Here is an 18,465-nt window from a genome sequence, read left to right on the forward strand (position 1 = left end):
TCTCTAATTTTCTCTCATAATTATTTTTCATCTTTAATTTATTTTCTTAAATTATTGCACACGATCATTGAGCTTATTATTGGATTATCGATTTTACATATTCGGTATTGAGTGTGTGATATTTGGTGAATGGTCAAATTGGGATTTAGGGAATTTGAATCTCCAACAAGTGATATCAGAGCGTTAGGTTTTGTGCAATATATTTGGGAGAATGGAGAGTAATCGGTTTGAGGTGGAAAAATTTGATGGATAAAACGATTTTGAGATATGAAAAATTCAAGCTCATGATCTTTTGGTCCAACAACTACTATATAAAACATTACTCAGAAAGGAAAAGAAACCAGAGTCTATGATTAATGAGGATTGGGAGAAAATAAACCTTAAGGCTATGGCTACAATTTGATTGTGCCTAGCAAATAAAGTTTTATCCAATATAGTGGAAGAGAAGACGATAAAGGTCTGTAGAAGAAATTGAAAGCGTTTATCAAAACAAATCTCTTACAAACCCTATTATATTAAAGATAAAATTGTTTAGTTTAAGGATGAAAGAGGGGACAAGAGTTCTCCATGATTTGAACACTTTCAATAACATTATTTGTGAATTTGATAGTTTGTGAAAAAATGAAAGATGATGACAATATAGTAATATCATTATGTACTTTACCAGAATCTTATGATAATTGAGTGACAACATTAAGTTGCACTAAAGAAGATTTACTTGAACTCCGAAAAAAGATATTTATTAAAGAACCGGAATTGGAAAGTTCACTTTTCAATGGGTCATTCAAGTGAGAGAGGTAATTCCTCTCGAAATTCTTTAAGATCTAAGCTGAAATGTCAATCAAAGTCTAGAGACTGAGAAAACAAGTTTGTTTATTGGGGATGTGGTAAAGCCAGACACATGAAAAGATATTATACAAAAACGAAAAGACTAAAATTCAAAAAAGCAAAGGAAACCAATGAGTCCGAAAATGAGGTAAATCAAGTGGAAGAATCTACATCCGGTTTTACTGAAGAACAAGTTTGTGCCATGAGTTGCAATCCCAAATTCATCAAAATTGGATTTTAGATAGTGGTGTTACACAAAGACTTGGTTTAGTTCATTTGAACCATATGATGGTGGTTCTATGTTGATGAGAAACACTCAAGTAGTAGAAAGGTTGGGATTGGAAATTATGGATATATAATGAAAGTATCCGCATACTTGAGCATGTTCAACATGTGCTAGACTTGAAGAAAAGCTTAATTTCTCTTTTTTTATTGGATTCTCATGATTATAAATTCTCCGGATAAGAGGAAGTTCTCAAAGTATCCAAGGGCGCTCTTGTTGTGAGAATGGATCTTAGAGTTGGGAACTTGTATAAGTTATTGGGAAGCTCCATTGTTGATGATACGTTAAATTCAGTAGTGGAAATTAATGATCTTTTACTACGCTTATGGCATATGAGGTTGGGCCACTTGAATGAAAAGGGTATGGAGACTTTGATGAAGAGGAATTTAATTCCAACTATAAAATTTGGAGAATCCGAATTTTATGAGCATTGTGCTTATGAAAAACAACATAGATGAATTTTCAAACCCGAAGGCTACACAAGCAAGGGAATACTTGACTATATTCATTTGGATTTATGGGGGCCCTCACCCATAATGTCACATGGTGGTGTATTGCATTTTATTTATTTTATAGATAACTTTTCAAATAAGATATGGGTGTTCACTCTTAAATCAAAGACTGATGTATTTTTTACCTTTAAGCATTTTAGGGCTAAAGTTGATAAGAGTACGGGGTGCCACATCATGACACGTCGCACCGTCAATGGGAAGGAGTATAATTCTGATGAGTTTATAAAATTTTGTAAAGATCAAGGAATCAAATGCATTTCACCATGGTTTACACTCCCCAACAATATGGTGTTGCGGAAAGGATGAATCATACTTTAATGGAGCGAGCAAGAAGCATGTTGAGCAATGCATAATTGAAGCAAGAACTATAGGCTGAAGCCATGATGACAACTTGTTATCTCATCAATAGATCACCTTCGGAAACTTTAGGGGAAAAAACACCCCAAGAGCCATGGTCTGAAACTCTTTGTGATTACTCTGATTTAAAGATTTTTGATTATGATACTTATGTTTTAATTCCTAGTTGTCAAAAAAATAAGCTTTAAGTAAAAGCAAATGTATGAAAGGATATCGGTTATGGAATCCAAGTGCTCGAAAGATAATTATAAACCAAAATATGTATTTTGATGAGTCATCCATTGATGAAGAAGAGTAAGTTGGTGAACCAAGTGATTCCCATGAAGTAATTACACCATCTATGACAAGAAGATCTACAAGGATAATACATCCACCCGAGCGGTTTAGGAACTATGCAGATCCCGAAACACAATATGTTTTAGGTGTTATGAATGAAGAACCAAGCACTTACTACGAAGCTATGGAAGGGGATGATTCCATATCTTAGAAGAAGGTCATGGAAGATGAAAGGTTGGCGTTTCGAAAGAACAAAACTTGGGATTTGATAAAATTACCAAAGAATAGAAAAGCAGCTAGTTGCAAGTAGGTGTTCAAAATCAAGAAAGGGATTGATGGAAGTTTAAAAAAGTATAGGGCAAAGCTAGTTGAGAGGGGTTTGCACAAAAGGAAAGTGTCGACTTTCTTGAAATTTTCTCACCAATTGTTAGACTCTATTAGGTTGTTACTTGGGCTTGTTGCATTTCATGATTTTGAACTTCAACAAATGGATTTAAAAACAGTTTTTTATATGGTGAACTTGAAGAGGAAGTGTATATACAACAACCAAAAGGCTTTCTTGAAAAAAAAAGAAAAAAAAAGTTAGTATGCAAGTTGAAGAAATCTATATATGGACTCAAGCAAACATCAAGACAATAGTACAATACTCTTGACATCTTCATGAATGGTCTTGGATACCATATGAGCGATTATGATTATTGCGTTTATATGAACGTTTTTTATGATAGTTCTTATTTAATCTTAGTCTTGTATGTTGATGATATGATTTTGCCAAACACTTTTGGGATGTGTTTGTTGGGCTTCCTGGTTTCAGGTGAACAATGTTGGGACATACATAGCAAAACCCACTGTCGAATATACAGCTGAGGATCTCTCTTTTGTAATGGAAACCAACTTTGGATCTGGTTAACATATGTGTCAACTCTCGCATCCCCTTCTAAAAGCATCAGGAGCAGGAAGCATTGTTTTTATATCCTCTGTTTGTGGGGTGGTTGGTGTAGAAGTGGGTACTCCATATGCAGCAAGTAAAGGTAACTTTATGCTTCAATTCTTTTGATATCGTACTTTTGTTTTTAATTGCTCCTCTCTCGCTCATGTGTATTTAATAGGATAAAGCAGTAATCATATCAAAGAAATAGCCATGTTTACTCTTATGGCCAATCTTGAAACACTGTACTCTTAAGGAATTATAGACATATCAAATTGGTCCCTTTGGAACTAGAAGAAACAAGTTCTTTTTCTAGTCTTATAGGAATTTTGGTGGCTTTTTAGTACCAATTGGGATTACAAAAAAGTAAGCATGTATATGGCATTTTTGGGGTTCATATTTAAAGTTTTCTTTCAGGTGCATTGATTCAAATTACCAAGAACCTAGCGTGTGAGTGGGCCAAGGACAACATCCGGACCAACAGTGTATAGCCTTGGTTTACGAGGACGCCGCTTGTAAAAGATGGATGTAATTTTCAACATTCTGGTAGCCATCGAAGTAATAATTGTTCAGGGCAAATAAATCAGTTTATGATTCATTCATCTTCTTTCTTCCATTGTTGATCTCAGACAAGGAGATATTGGAGTCGGTCATTGCACAAACCCCTATGCGGAGGATAGGGGAGCCTGTTGAAGTTGCAGCTCTAGTTGCATTCCTTTGCATGCCGGCTGCATCATATATCACAGGCCAAGCCATTTTTGTTGATGGTGGATTCACTGTAAATTGTTGGTATCCGTGAGATAGGGAGTTTGATGTACTACTTTTATTCTCTCTCTGGCTCTCTAAAATAATTTAGCTGTTGCAGCTATTGCAAGATTACCAGCCATGGTGGTATCTTTACCTTTATCTTGGCCCTTTTCTTCTGTTTGCTTGGGCTTTATGGAATTTTCTATGTATTCCCAGCCATATCACATTAATAACAGATGATCCTTTCCTTGACTTGTATCTCCCTCTTGAGTTATAATGAATGTGTTGATCTTTATGTTACTTCACTCACTGCTCCTAGCGACTAAATCTTGTCGTCGAGAGGAACGCAACGAAATTTTCCTTATTTTTCACTTAACAAGCTACTGGTCACTTGATTCATGGTCTCTTTTACTTCAGATGCTGAGTTGCTCAGGGAGAAAACCCATTATTTCACAAATGTTTGGCAACGATCTAAGCAACAAGAAGGCTTCTTTTTCATCATCTACCAGCATCTTCATAAATGATAGCTGATTAATTATACTCCATATCTGGTTTAAATGTGCACCCACAGATTTCCCCTATTTAAACTTCAAATTGACCAATCACCTAATCACGAAGGCTTCATTACCCATTGTCTGCTTCTCTTACAAATCTTTTAATTTTTTCCACAAGGATTATCTAGTCCTCACATCCATCTCACAGTGGAATACTTTATCATCCAGCCATTGTTGAATATTTGCAATTCCTTTTTCCTCTGTAATTTGTGGAAGCAGCTGTGGCGGGGCATGCGAAATATTGATATTCAACATTTTTCAATGCTAATTACCCAAAAAAAAACAAAAAACACATTTATTGCTTATAGTGACAGTCCCATGGGAATGTGCTAAAATTTAGGGTGTCAATACCTCTAATGCTGACATAGCTTAAAAAAATATAAAATAAATTTTTCAGAAAAGACCTCCAAAACTTTGAGGGTTATTTCTTTGTCATACATATTCGTCAATGTTTTTAGATATATTTTTACTTATACGCCTCAAAGAGACTCACAAACGTTCAAATTTCAATTCGAACTGATTTAAAAATTGAAAATGAAAAAGCACCAACTAGTGCAAAATGACACCATAGTCCATCAAATGGAATCCACTTCCAAATTTGCCACCCTCCTTTTTCCTCGAATTGGGGACTTTCATCTCGGACACCTCCTTTTTTTTTTGCTCTTCTCAAATGCGAGAGTGCTACACTATTCACGTAGTTTTCTCTTTATCTCTTGACTGAAATATTTCACCAAATTTTTTTTACAATCCCACATATTTTTGTATCAGACCACAAAACAATTTTGGTTCGGTACCCAATGTGTGAACTGATTAGAATTTCAAAAGATGCCAATAATGCGATCCGGCACACTAAATGTCGGACCGTATTATATGCACAATACCACGCTTTCATATTTTACATTTATGTTTGCAAAGTTACCATATGAATGAGGGACTTCGGCAACAAAATAGACTCTCTCTCTCCAACAATATGATCATATAGTGATGTAAATAGTAGAAAATAAGATCCAAAGTTAAAAATGCTTTAATTTCTCTCTCTATAATACTCACCAGTTCAGTAAAAATGCTGGTTAATTTCTCAATAAAAATGTTGGTAAATTTGTCAACTTTTAACTCCTTCAGAAGAAGAGTTTGGGCAGAGAGAGAAAGAGCAGAGATATTTTTTAGTATAGACAAAGATATTTAGATATTGCGGTACAAGGACAGGAGAGTTTGGGTAGAGAGAGCGAACGAGAGATATTCAAAGATTTCGATTGAGAGACACAGAGGAGAGTTTGGGCCGAGAGAAAGATTCCAGGCATATGAGAAAACTAGAGATTTCGATAGAAAGAGAGAGAAAACTAGAGATTTCGATAGAAAGAGAGAGAGATTTTGGGCATATACAGAGAGAAGCACTAAAAACCTAGAAGTACAAAATATAGAGGAAGCAATTGAAAATGGTATTTTTCATCTCAAATTTGTTGACTTTTTAAAGGGGGTAAATACAAGCAAGAGCATTATTTAGATATAAAAAATATGGGCAAGCTTTCTATGCGTCCCTTACCGCATACAAGTTCTATTCTCTCATTTATCCAACCGTCCATTCTAAATGGAGGCCTAAGATTGCCCCAATCACAATGTCATATTTCTACACCATTTTATTTTTAATTGCTTTTCCATAAACTATTTTGAAACCAAATTTTGGATACCCATTCATCTATTAAACTTGCACTAGCGAAAAATATAAAAAAAAACATTTTCAATAAAAAAATGACCAAAATACCCCTGAAATTTTCAAGGGGTATTTTGATCATTATCTTTTATCAAAAAATTATTTTGAATATTTTTTTATAGGTATTCCCCAATGAAAAGATAGTGCGTACCAAATTTCATATTCATAGAATTTGTATAAAAAAACTAAAAAAAATATTTTGAGATGTCAGATCTAAAATCAAATGGTGAGTGACTCTCATGATCAAAATTGGATGGCTGGATGGTAAGGGGAGGCTAGAACTTGTATGCTGTGATCAAGATAGCCACTCACCGTTTGATCTTAGATCTGACGTCTTAAGATAATTTATTTTTAGTTTTTTTTTATACAAATTGTATGAATATGAAATTTGGTACGTACCATTATCTCATTGCGGCAAACTCATGAAAAATATTAAAAATAATTTTTTGATAAAATATAATGACCAAAATACCCCTCAAAAATTTCAAGGGTATTTTGATAATTTTATTTTATTGGAAATATTGTTTTCATATTTTTCGCTAGTACGAGTTTAATAGAGGATTGGACATCCAAAATTTGGTGTCAAAATAGTTTATAGAAAAAAATTAAAAATAAAATAGTGTAGAGATGTGACATTGTGATTGGGGCAATATTAGCTATCCATTCATAATAGATGGTTGGATAAAGGGAAGTATGTACGTTTTATGTTGTAGGGGAAGCATACAAAGCTTGCCCTTATCCTAGGGGAAAAAATAATTACCTTAGAAACAGATTTTATGATCCATTTTTTAGGCGGACTCTGGACCTCAATGTTTAGGTATATATAATCTCAAATATGGAGATTATGAATGTGTAGAAAAAAAAATGATTCTAAAATTAATATATTTTATACTATTTATTTTTACCCTATATTAGAGAAACCACAACTTATCCATTTTTTTTGGGTAATTCAGTGGGAAAGACATGCCCCTACGCGTTTTTTTAAATGGTGTGGTTTATATAGGGCTAAGGCCCTAAACCATCAAAGCAATGCACACCTTCAAATTCTGTTGAAAGATGTTGTTTTAGTCTTGGAAATCTTTGTGATGCCTTGAAATTTATTTTCATGTCTAATTATAAAATTTAAAACTCCAAAAATAGTGTAGATCAATCACATTTATGAAAGCATGGCAATCTTAAAAATTGATGGTCCAGAAAATGCATTATAAGATGTACTGGTTCCAAGACTTGAAATATATTTTAAGGAAAATTGCAAAAAAAAAACAAACCAAGACTACACTGTCTATACCACTTACCCCAACCTAACTTTTTCTCTCACTGTTTTCCCCAAAATACACTTTCTATACAAATACCCCCAACTAAATAAAAAAATAAAAAAATACCTAAACTACCCTCCCTTACTTTTACTTTACCATTAAAATAGGGGTTCTGACAATATCTAAGGGTTGGTCCGGCAGTAGGGCTCCAGTACTGTGTAAGTGTAATTTAGCAGTAAGGCTCTAGCACTGTGTAAAGTGCAGGCCAACAGTTACAAAGGGCGGTCCAACAGTTGCAAAGGCAGTCCGCCTGTAAATGTTACTGGATTCCAAGGCTCCAACACTATGTAAAAGGCGGTCTGACAATACTCAGTTTCAGTCTGGTAGTTGTTTTAGGACGGTCCGGCACTTGGGTCCAAAAGTCAACATTAAATTTGGCCGAAATGAATTTTGTGTACGGGAAGGATATTTTTGTTTTAAAAAATAAACATTTTCTATTGGGTGGGTATTTTCATAGAAAGTTTGTTTTGGGAAAAAAAGTGAGAAAAAAAGTTAAGTCGGGGTAAGTTGTATAGAAAATGTAGTCTTGGGTTTTTTTTTCTAATTTTTCCTATATTTTATCTCATGTCTATGCCTCTTAATGTCAAGATAATTGATTTGAGGAATTTTTGGGCATCGAAACAACCTCTTTTAGTTAATTTTTGAAGTGTACCTTAATTTGATTGTGTATATCATCACCCGTATATAAAAGCTTTTCTTTTTCAAATAGTTTAGAAATTAGGTTGTGCAACATGTCAGTGGGGTGATGTGGGAATGAAAACCACAATTTAATTGTTTAGAACCTTGCCAGTACAAAAACATTTTATTTTTGAAATAGTTGAGAAGCTTGTTTTTTGAAAAGAACGTGGTTGACATGCGACCAGCCCGCATATTATAGAAATGCGGGCCTAACAATAAATATATATTTTTAAATAAATTTGATCTTAATTTTGAAAAAATATATAATCTTTAATATAGAGATCATAAATATGAAAAAATATAAATTTTAAAAACTAAAAATAATTATTATATTAAAAAGATATTTAAAATGTTAGTTACAATTGTTTTTAGATAGACTATCTATCTGTATCCATCTTTAAAATGGATGCTTTATACTTCTGAACCGCCCAATGTAGAAATGCATGCCATTTTCCATGAAACAATTGTTATTTTGAAAATCTTAATAGAAATAAATAAAAACCGGAATGTGATGACTATGATGCAGGTATAGGTGGACCCTTTTATCAAAACTACATCCATTTTTACATTCGGAACACAAATCTAATCATCTACCCTAGTTAAATTTGGACAAGGGGCCCACCTTATCACCGGAAAAAAAACGAGTGAACCAGATTTATAGACAAGGTACAAGGACTTCCAAGACACCACCATTTTTTCTTTTGTTTGACAAGTTGCAGAAACTATGTATAAGAGATAAACTACCCTAATAGATTAGGGCTTGTGTGAAAAGAGGTAAAAAAAGAGACAAAATCAATGGAAATGGAGGGAGCGGAGAAGATGAAAAGAGAAGAGAGATGGTCCCTGCGTTGCATGACTGCCTTGGTTACAGGGGGAACCAAAGGAATTGGGTCTTTCTCTCTTTCTAACTGTGGTCTTTCTGGTCTTTTTCATTTTCTGTTGCATGCATATTGTGCCTTCGTTATTCTTAGATCTCGCTTTCGATTGCATTTACATTTGTTTCTTAATGGACTAATATTGTCCTTATTTCCACACACACAGAATGGTGTTCCCATCAAATCTCAAATTATTTCGTTTTTTTGTTTTTTTCCTCCTCTATAAAAAAAAAAAACACACAGTTTTGGTAACTTTCTTGGTTGTAGTTAATCGAGAGGTTAGTCGATTTCATAGAGCATTTTCTTACAATTAATCAATTGCGAAGACATATTTAGTTAATTGTAAATAACAGTGGGCTCTTTCAAGCTTGCATATCATTTTTTTGTATACCCGGCATGGCATGTTTTTAATGGGTTGGGTCGGTTTGGTTCTGGGTCGGCCTGGACCCAACTTAGGTCCAAGGTTTGGATGATTGCATAGCATATAACCGATACATACTAATAGTTCTACACAAGGCTTTAACAACCGGTTTGGTGACCCAGATTGCCTATCTGGATTTATGATCTGGTTCGACAGTGACCCGATGTACTGTCGAACTTTCTCCTACTGTAGTTTCCATTGGATAAGGTCAAATCTAAACCTTTTTTTATCTCTGTCTCTAAGCTACATTGAGATCTAAATCTATGCTTTTTTTGGTTTTTTTTGGGTGAGTCAATAGGAAAAGGGTTCCTACCCTTGGTGGGAATTGAGCTTAGGACGTAGCGTTGCAAAATCGCCACCTCTTTTTCTATCTAAATTTATGTCTTGATATTATTATCATGACATCAATGGAAGTTTTCACCAAAAAAACATTTGATAACATGTGCATTTGTTCAATCTTTGTGCAGGCGTGCTATAGTAGAAGAATTAGCTGGACTCGGAGCATCAGTTTATACATGCGCTCGCAATGAAGGCGAACTTAACCAATGCTTGCATGAGTGGAAGAGGATGGGATTAAATGTTCACGGTTTAGTTTGTGATCTATCATCGAAACCTAATCGGGAGAAATTGATTGAATCTGTTTCTGCACATTTTAAGGGGAAGCTAAATATCCTTGTAAGTATCATATATTCTCCTGCTGTGCTGCACTTCCCATAAAAGAGTTGCATATGTTTTTCTTTACAAAATTCAAGTGCATTTCTTGCTTCACTAAAAGATTAAGGTTGAAGATGGATATATGCCATCCCATAATCTCTTTGGCATAAAAAATATGTTAGCCGGAAGTATTTTTAAATTGGATGGACATCATAATTTACAAAATTGATGAATGTTGTAGTGAAAAGAATCGGGCCCAATTTGGATTCAAAACAATTCTACAAAAAGAAATTGTTTTTCATAAATGGGGAGAAGCAAGTGTTCTTTGTTGCCGGGTCTCAGACGTTTTAGGACGTTTTTCGATCCTAAATTTGGAGGGAAAACATTATGTTGTTCACAAACTCTGGTTCATTCGGATGCGGCCATAGGCACATTCACTAATTGAAAATACTTTAGCTACAAATGTTACTTATAAATATGCACACAACTCCTTGTATTATAGACAAGGGAGAGCTTTTTATACTTCCCTTGCTAAGTTATCTACTTTCTACTATCCAGCTATCCGATCTGAATGGATGATTAACATGGACCTAATCACAATGTCACAGCTATACAATATTTTATTTTTAGATTTTTCTTTTATTTACAAAGCATTTTGACACCAAATTTTGGGCATCCACTTTTCTCCTAAACATGCACCTGCAAAAACAATTAACAAAAATTTTTATCAATAAAATAAAATGGTCAAAATACCCTTGAAATTTTTAGGGGTATTTTTTTTATTTTATTTTTAAAAAATATTTTTTAATATATTTTAGGTGCATCTCATTGAGATGATGTCACATACTAAATTTTACATTGATATGATTTGTAGAAAAAAATAAAAAATTAAGTACTCCAAGAAGTCGGATCTAGATCTAAGAGTCAGTGCCTTACTTGATCTAAATTGGATGACTTGATTAGGGGGTGGGGGGAGCGTGGGTATAAAAAATTATATCATTGGAGAAGTATAGAAAGCTTTCCCCCCGTAGATAAACCCATCTGTATATACTCTGGACATAATCAATTATGTAGTAACAAGTGATGTGTTCATTGGGTTTCATGGCTTTCAGGTGAACAATGTTGGGACATGCATAACAAAACCCACAGTCGAGTACACAGCTGAGGAACTCTCCTTTGTAATGGAAACCAACTTTGGATCTGCTTTCCATATGTGTCAACTCTCGCATCCTCTTCTAAAATCAACAGGAGTAGGAAGCATTGTATTCGTATCCTCTGTTGCTGGGGTGGTTGCTGTAGATGTGGGCACTCCATATGCAGCAACCAAAGGTAACATTAAGCTTCAACTCTTTGATTGTTTGCATCGTTTTTTAATTGCTCTTTCTCTCTTTCTCTCTCATGTGTGTATGTGTCAATGTAGGAAACCTTGACCTGGGCACAATACCCGGCTTTGGGCTGGGGCGAGTGTTCTGGGTAACTTGCCTGAGTCACACAGGTATTGGCCAGGGCTAAAAGCGTTAAAAAAATAATAAAACTACAAACAACGCCAAACAATATGAAAAAATATGTTTTTAAAGTAAAATTAAACAAAATACATCAAAATGATGTTAAAAAAATAATGAAAAATTAATTTTGAAACATTAATTTGAGACCATGGGCATTATCGGGCAAGTTTTATATGTTTACCCATCAACATAAAACTTATATATTTCCCCTCATCCAACCGTCCCTTCTGAATTGAGGGCTAAGATTACCCCAATCACAATGTCACGTCTCTATACTATTTTTATTTTTATTTTTTTGTCTATAAAATATTTTGACACCAAATTTTGTACGTCCAATCCTCTATTAAACTCACACTAGCTAAAAATAAAAAAATAATATTTCCAATAAAATAAAATGATCAAAATACCCTTAAAAGTTTCAAGGGGTATTTTGGTCATTATATTTTATCAAAAAATTATTTTTAATATTTTTTATAGGTGCGCCCCAATGAGAAGATGGTACGTACTTAATTTCATATTTACACAATTTGTAATAAAAAAACTAAAAATAAAATACTTTGTGACGTCGGATCTAAGATCAAACGGTGAGTGGCTCTCTTGATCAAAATTAGATGGCTAGATCTTCTATGCTATAGGGGAAGTATATAAGCCTTTCCCTTTTAAAAATAATCTAAAGAGGGAAAAATATAAAAAATAAATATTCATAAGCAAAAACACTTCCCAATTTTTGTCAAAATAATAGAACACATACAAAAACACATTACAAATAATTTTTTCGTATTTTTTTAGATTTTTTAAATGAATGTTTTGATTTTTGAAAGATCCCGAGCTTGACCATATGTATATTTGGACAAGCTACTAGTCTTATCAAACAAATAACAATCTTAACTCTTATAACCATATCGCCTCCTGAGAAAGTGTAGTCTTAAGTAGTCATATCCATTTAAAAAAGTCCCTTTTCAATGGGAATGGATAAAGAGCAGGTTCATTTTTTATCCTTGTGGTTATTTTGAAGTGTTTTGGAAATAATCAGGGTTTGAAAATCATGTGCACCCAAATGGTCCTTAACAAAGCATGAATATGGATTTTATTTTAACAAAGCATGAATATGGATTTTATTTTATTTTTATTTTTATTTTTTTTCTCTCTTATTTGAAGTTTGTTTCAGGCGCAATAAATCAAATTACTAAGAACCTAGCTTGTGAGTGGGCGAAGGACCATATCCGGACCAACAGCGTATCGCCTTGGTTTATAACGACGCCACTTGTGAAAGATGTATGAACTTTATCACAATTAAATAGCCATGGAAGTAAGAATTATTTGTGGCAAATAAATCTATTTATGATTCACTCATCTACTATCTACCACAGTTTCTAGCAAATGAGGAAATGTTACAGTCGATCATTGCTCGAACTCCGATGAGGCGGATAGGGGAGCCCGAAGAAGTTGCAGGTCTAGTTGCATTCCTTTGCATGCCAGCTGCATCATATATCACAGGCCAAGTCATTTGTGTTGATGGTGGAACCACTGTAAATGGCTGGTATCCATGACATAGAAAATTTGTTCTTCTACTTTTATTACTACTACTCTTTGTCTATCTCTCTCTTTCTGTAAATTAATTTAAGTGCCATGGGATAACTGGAAATAGAAGTTGCAGCTCTTGTAAGATTCTATTAAGTAAATTATGGTCCAAGCCATAAAACTTTGGGCAAGTTTTTTATTTTGTAGTAGGGTTGTGAGCATTTTGTGTTGGTTTCCGAATAACCGAGGGTGCCAAACTGGAGTAGCTGGAATGGGACAAGCACTTCCTAAAACTATACAGTAATGATAAAAGAATGATTTACATACGAATCTTAAAATTTTACGTAAAATACGAAATGCTTGACGTGTATGCGAAAATTACAAAGAAAGTATGTTAACTTGTTTTTTTTTTTTTTTTTTTTTAAATTATCTTTCAATCAACCTGAATTTTGATTTTTTTTTTATTTTTTATTTTTTATTTTTAGTTTTTTCATTAGTAGGGAAATGCCTTAAACTTTGGGGCACTGCCCTACTAACAAAAAAAACTAAAAAATAAAAAAAAAATTCAAGTTGATAGAGGGGTAATTTTGAAAAAAATATAAAAAAAAACTAATTGACCGACCTTTTTTGTAATTTTCACATATCATTTTATTTTTTACCTAAAATTTTATCACTGATGATAAAACTATTCAGTAATGGACAAGGGTGAAAGTAGTCTTGCTTTTAATTCAATGATCCATCCAAACTGGGCCTATGTGTATCGATTCAATTATGTACGCCTATGGGTTTAGCTCTAGGAAGTGAACTAAGTTTGAGGATTTTTCTTATTTCACTTTGAAAAGGAATTTCTTAGCCATAATAAAAATGAAACTAGATTAATGTAGAATCATGAAGCCCCGTTTGACGAGAGAAGATCAGATATCCCAATTACGGAAACCCAAAAACTTAATATTCAAATAGTCATAAAGGGAAGAAAAACGTGTTCTAAGTGAGCTCAAATCCCCCAAGTACAAACATAGTTTCTGGAGTTAGGGGAGCTCTATTGATTAGAGCAGTCAACAGAGATTTGGGTTTGGCTAGGGTTTCGTTGGCGATGGCTAGGGTTTGGCTTGTCGGTGGGTTTTGGGGATGATGAAATAATTTAAAGGTTGGGTAGAGGGAGAACCGGTCACGTGGAGCTTGCAAGTTTTTGAGGCGAACAACCATGGAGTCGATTTCTACTTGAAAGAAGGTAATCTCTCTCTCATTTTTGTTTTGAGTGGTTTCACAAGAGATTGATGATAAGGCTCGGACATGGAGAACAAGATAAGGTACCATTGAAAAGGGCCACCACATGACCATTTTTTTTTTTTTTTTTGGGAAAACATGTACATATGTGCTGCTCAATAATATACAAGGGCAAGCTTTTCATATTTCTCCTAATGTATAAAACTTCTATACCTCTCCCTATCCAACCATCCATTTTGAATGAACGGTTGAGATGATCCCAATCACAATGCCACACTTCTATACTATTTTATTTTTACATTTTTGTACGAAACATTTTGACACCAAATTTTGTGTGTCCACTCCTCTATTAAAATCGCACATGTAACAAATATAAAATAAATATTCTCAATAAAATAAAATGACCAAAATGCCTCTAAAAATTTCAAGGGTATTTTGATCATCATATTTACCAAAAACATTTTTAATTTTTTTTTATGTGCACCCCATTGAGATGATATCAAGTACCGAATTTTATATTCATATAATTTGTAGGAAAAGATTTAACATAAAATAGTCTTAAGAGTCGAATCTAAATCAAATGGTCAGTGAATCATTGATCAAAATTGAATGGCTGGATTGGGGGATATATATCTTCTAGTAGGGGGAGTATAGAAACCTTTCTGAATATACAGGGTCTAGGTATAGACAATTATCATACGTAAAAGGTAATGCAGCATTTTTGCCCTAAGCAGAATAATTAAACTTGGACGAGAGGCCACTTTATGGCAAGAAAGTAAACGAGTGAATTACATTCACCAACAAGGAACTCATACACAAAACCATTGGAGCCCGTATGCTATGCTCCTGCAGGAGCATCTGTGCAGCTACGCATAAGACACCTTATGAGTAATATTAGTTTAGATTAAAATTTTGGGAACCAAAAAACAATTATTATCTGTACAGGTGTGCAGTTACTTGGCCGACTCCAAAAATAGTGCTTTTGACAAATGCAATAAAATGCCATTGTTATTTGGATTCTTTCTAGCTCTACAATCTATATGGTTTCTTATCTATGAACAACAAAATAATCAAATTTTCATGAACATACATTGCAACTACTTATTTTGAAATTTAAGGGACAAAAATGATTGTGATTTTCATATACAACAGATAAATGATCTCTTTGTATACAATTCCTTAATTAATTATAAAAAATTCATATGAAATCCACTAATCTCTCAATTGACTACAACCCAGAAATTTATGGACCATCCAAAATTGAAAGAGCATCACAAAGGGTCTCTGTGTGTGAGAGAGGAAAAAGAAAGTACTAAGAGTCCAAAAAGCATTGAGAGGAACACATCCCTCTCCGAGGAAATAAGAAAAAATGAAGCATATGAGAGGAACACAACAATGTGGATTCATAAAGAGAAACAAATGTAGATGAAATCAAGGGCAAGAAGATCTATAACAACCAAGCTACAATATGCACGCAGCACTCAATGGGAACGATCGGAGAGAGAGAGAGAGAGAGAGAGATAGGTAGAGTAGAGATCCTCTCTGTCCTCTTTTCATGTTCTCTGCTCCCTCCATTTCCATTGATTTTTTGTTTCTCTTTTTATTTCATAATGAAAAAAAAAATTGTTTCCAAAAGTTTCCTACTCGTGTGGGAGTATACTATCCATTTACTTCCTCGGGCATAACACATGATGATATGAATATGTTTTAGATCTCAGATTTTGGGCAATGTAATCTCTATAATCCATAAACTAGTATCAGATTAAAAAAAAGAAAAAAAGAAAAAAAAAGATCGAAATAAAAAGTATTATAAAATTCAAAACTCAACTTTTTTATTTTGAAAATGATCATCTAGTGACTGTTTTGTGGTTCAGTTTAGTCTAAAATGATCATCTTTGGGGGGGGGGGGGTTCTGTCTGGACCAGGTTTTTCTTCCTTTTCTTCCATTTCTTTTAATGAATATTTTGTCTTGGAATGTTAGGGATTAGGTGACCCCAGAAGGAAAATGGATGTTCTGTTTCTAGTTTAAGTTTATACTTGTTATTTTGGTTTTACAAGAGACCAAACTTCTCAGTCATACTCTTTCTGAGGCTAGGGAAGTTTGGGGCTTAGGGGAGGTCTGTTTTTATGGGACTGATGCTATTGGTAATTCTGGTGGGATTTTGATTCTTTGGGATCCTTTTCTTGAGATTTTATGAATGTTTATGGGCCTTCTATCTCTTCTTTAAAAGTGGGCTTTATTAATGATATGAATGAGGCAATGCATTTTGTGTCCTACCCAGTTGTAATTGGGGGAGATTTTAATCTTTTTAGGTGGCCTGATGAATGTTTAGCAGGTCATCCTATAAATACTTCTATGAGAAGAGTTAACAGGTTCGTTGAAGAGAACGCATTCCTGGACCCTCCTATTATTGGTTCTAGGTTTACTTGGTCCAATAATAGTGTAGATAATCTTGCAATGTCAAAATTAGATAGGTTCTTGATTGCGCCAGAATGGGTGAACTCATTTCTCTTGTTTCTGTCAAATCGTTGGTGCGATTATCCTCCGATCACTTACCTATTCTTTTAAATACAGGGAGTCTCAGAGGTGGGCCAAAACCTTTTAGATTTGAATTGAGCTGGTTATAGGATAAAGTGGTGGTTGAACTTATCAGTAGAACTTGGTTAAATACTGAGGTTGTTGGTTTCTTAGATTTCCAATTTCATAAAAAAACTGCTGAATGTCAAACATATATTACTTGCATAGAAGAAAGAGAATAAGATTGATCTTAACGCTAAGATTGAGGGGATCCTAGCTGAGATTGAGGTGCTGGATCGTAATACTCAAGTGAATGGTGTGCTTACGGAACAAGCAATGAATGGGCACTGTGAGAAACTCAAGGAGTTAGAAGAGTTACGAAGATCGGAGGAAATTTATTAGAAACAAAGATCGAGAAATAAGTGGTTGAAGGAAGGATATCTTAACACTAAGTATTTTTAGGCAATTGCTATCGCTAGGAGAAGACAGAATGATATCTTAGGTTTGTCCATTCTTGGGATTGATGATGATAATAGTGTTGCAATGGAGTTGGGAATTATACAACATTTCAAGAATTCTTTTTCGAAGGAGGTGATGGTGACTCCCAACTTCTTAAATGTTCTTTTTAAGACGCTGAATGTGGAGCGTAGAGGTTTTTTGGAGAAGGAGATCACCATTGAAGAAGTAAAAAATGTAGTTTTTGCATTGCCTGGTGATAAGGCGCTTGGGCCAGATGGATTTCCCTTATGTTTTGTCCATAAATTTTGCAGTATTGTTAAGGAAGACATATTGTTGTTGGTAAAAGATTTTTTCATTAGAGATCATATTTTTAAAGGGATTAACTCAACCTTTCTGGCCTTGATTCTGAAAAAATATGTAATTTTTGAGCTTGTAGATATCAGACCCATCTGTTCGTTGTCCAGTGTTTACAAAAGTATTGCTAAAATTCTTGATGAGCGCCTCAAAAGGGTCATTCCTTTACTTATCTCAACCTCACAGTCTAGTTTTATTCACGACCGTCAGATTACTGATAGCGTTCTAGTGGCGCAAGAATGTATCCATTCCTAGGTGCTAAGCAAGGAGTTGGGTGTTTTGCTAAAATTGGATATGAAAAAGGCATATGACAGGATGAAGTGGGTGGTATTGTTAGAGATTATGAAGTTAATGGGTTTTAGAGTTAGGTGGAGAAACTGGATTTATGGTTGTCTCTCTTCAGCTCATTTCTCTGTACTTTTCAAAGGAAGTCCCATTGGCTTTTTCAATGTTTCTAGAGGCCTCCACCAAGGTGATCCACTTTTTCCATTCTTATTTACCATTTATGCAGAATGTTTTAGCTTAATGTTGACTAGGGTGGAAAAGGTGGGAGCCTTTACGGGGTCCAAGATTGTGAATTCTAATATTACGGTCTCCCACTTACAATATGCTGATGATACACTTATTTTTTGTGATGCAAAGGCGCTACAGTTGGGTAATATTGCAAGATTTCTTGAAATTTGCGAAGTGACTTTGGGGATCAGAGTTAATTGTTATAAGTCATCTCTGGTGAGAATAAAT

General features: G+C 34.2%; 1 protein-coding gene and 1 pseudogene across 6 annotated transcripts; both read left to right on the plus strand.

The window, feature by feature from the left end:
- The first annotated feature begins 3,791 nt into the window (after positions 1-3,791).
- On the plus strand, positions 3,792-4,095 carry LOC105420793 (tropinone reductase 2 pseudogene; annotated as a pseudogene).
- Positions 4,096-8,977: 4,882 nt separating this feature from the next.
- LOC18436268 (tropinone reductase homolog At5g06060) lies at positions 8,978-13,357 on the plus strand. Of its 6 annotated transcripts, none has more exons than XM_020668493.2 (6): positions 8,978-9,693; positions 9,954-10,161; positions 11,253-11,469; positions 11,561-11,635; positions 12,814-12,920; positions 13,016-13,357. In XM_020668493.2, the coding sequence occupies exons 1-6, from the start codon at positions 9,626-9,628 to the stop codon at positions 13,193-13,195; spliced, it is 855 nt and encodes a 284-aa protein (XP_020524152.1). In that variant the 5' UTR covers positions 8,978-9,625; the 3' UTR covers positions 13,196-13,357. The 6 variants fall into 6 exon arrangements, 4 of the variants coding, with proteins under 4 accessions (XP_020524152.1, XP_020524151.1, XP_088729613.1 ...); XM_020668492.2 differs by having other exon boundaries at positions 8,978-9,080; XR_016060454.1 differs by lacking the exon at positions 11,561-11,635 and having other exon boundaries at positions 12,804-12,920.
- The last annotated feature ends 5,108 nt before the right edge of the window (positions 13,358-18,465 follow it).

The sequence above is a fragment of the Amborella trichopoda genome, chromosome 8 (assembly GCF_054954075.1).
Source record: "Amborella trichopoda isolate Santa Cruz 75 chromosome 8, AtrichopodaSantaCruz75HAP2 v2.0, whole genome shotgun sequence".
NCBI lineage: Eukaryota > Viridiplantae > Streptophyta > Magnoliopsida > Amborellales > Amborellaceae > Amborella > Amborella trichopoda.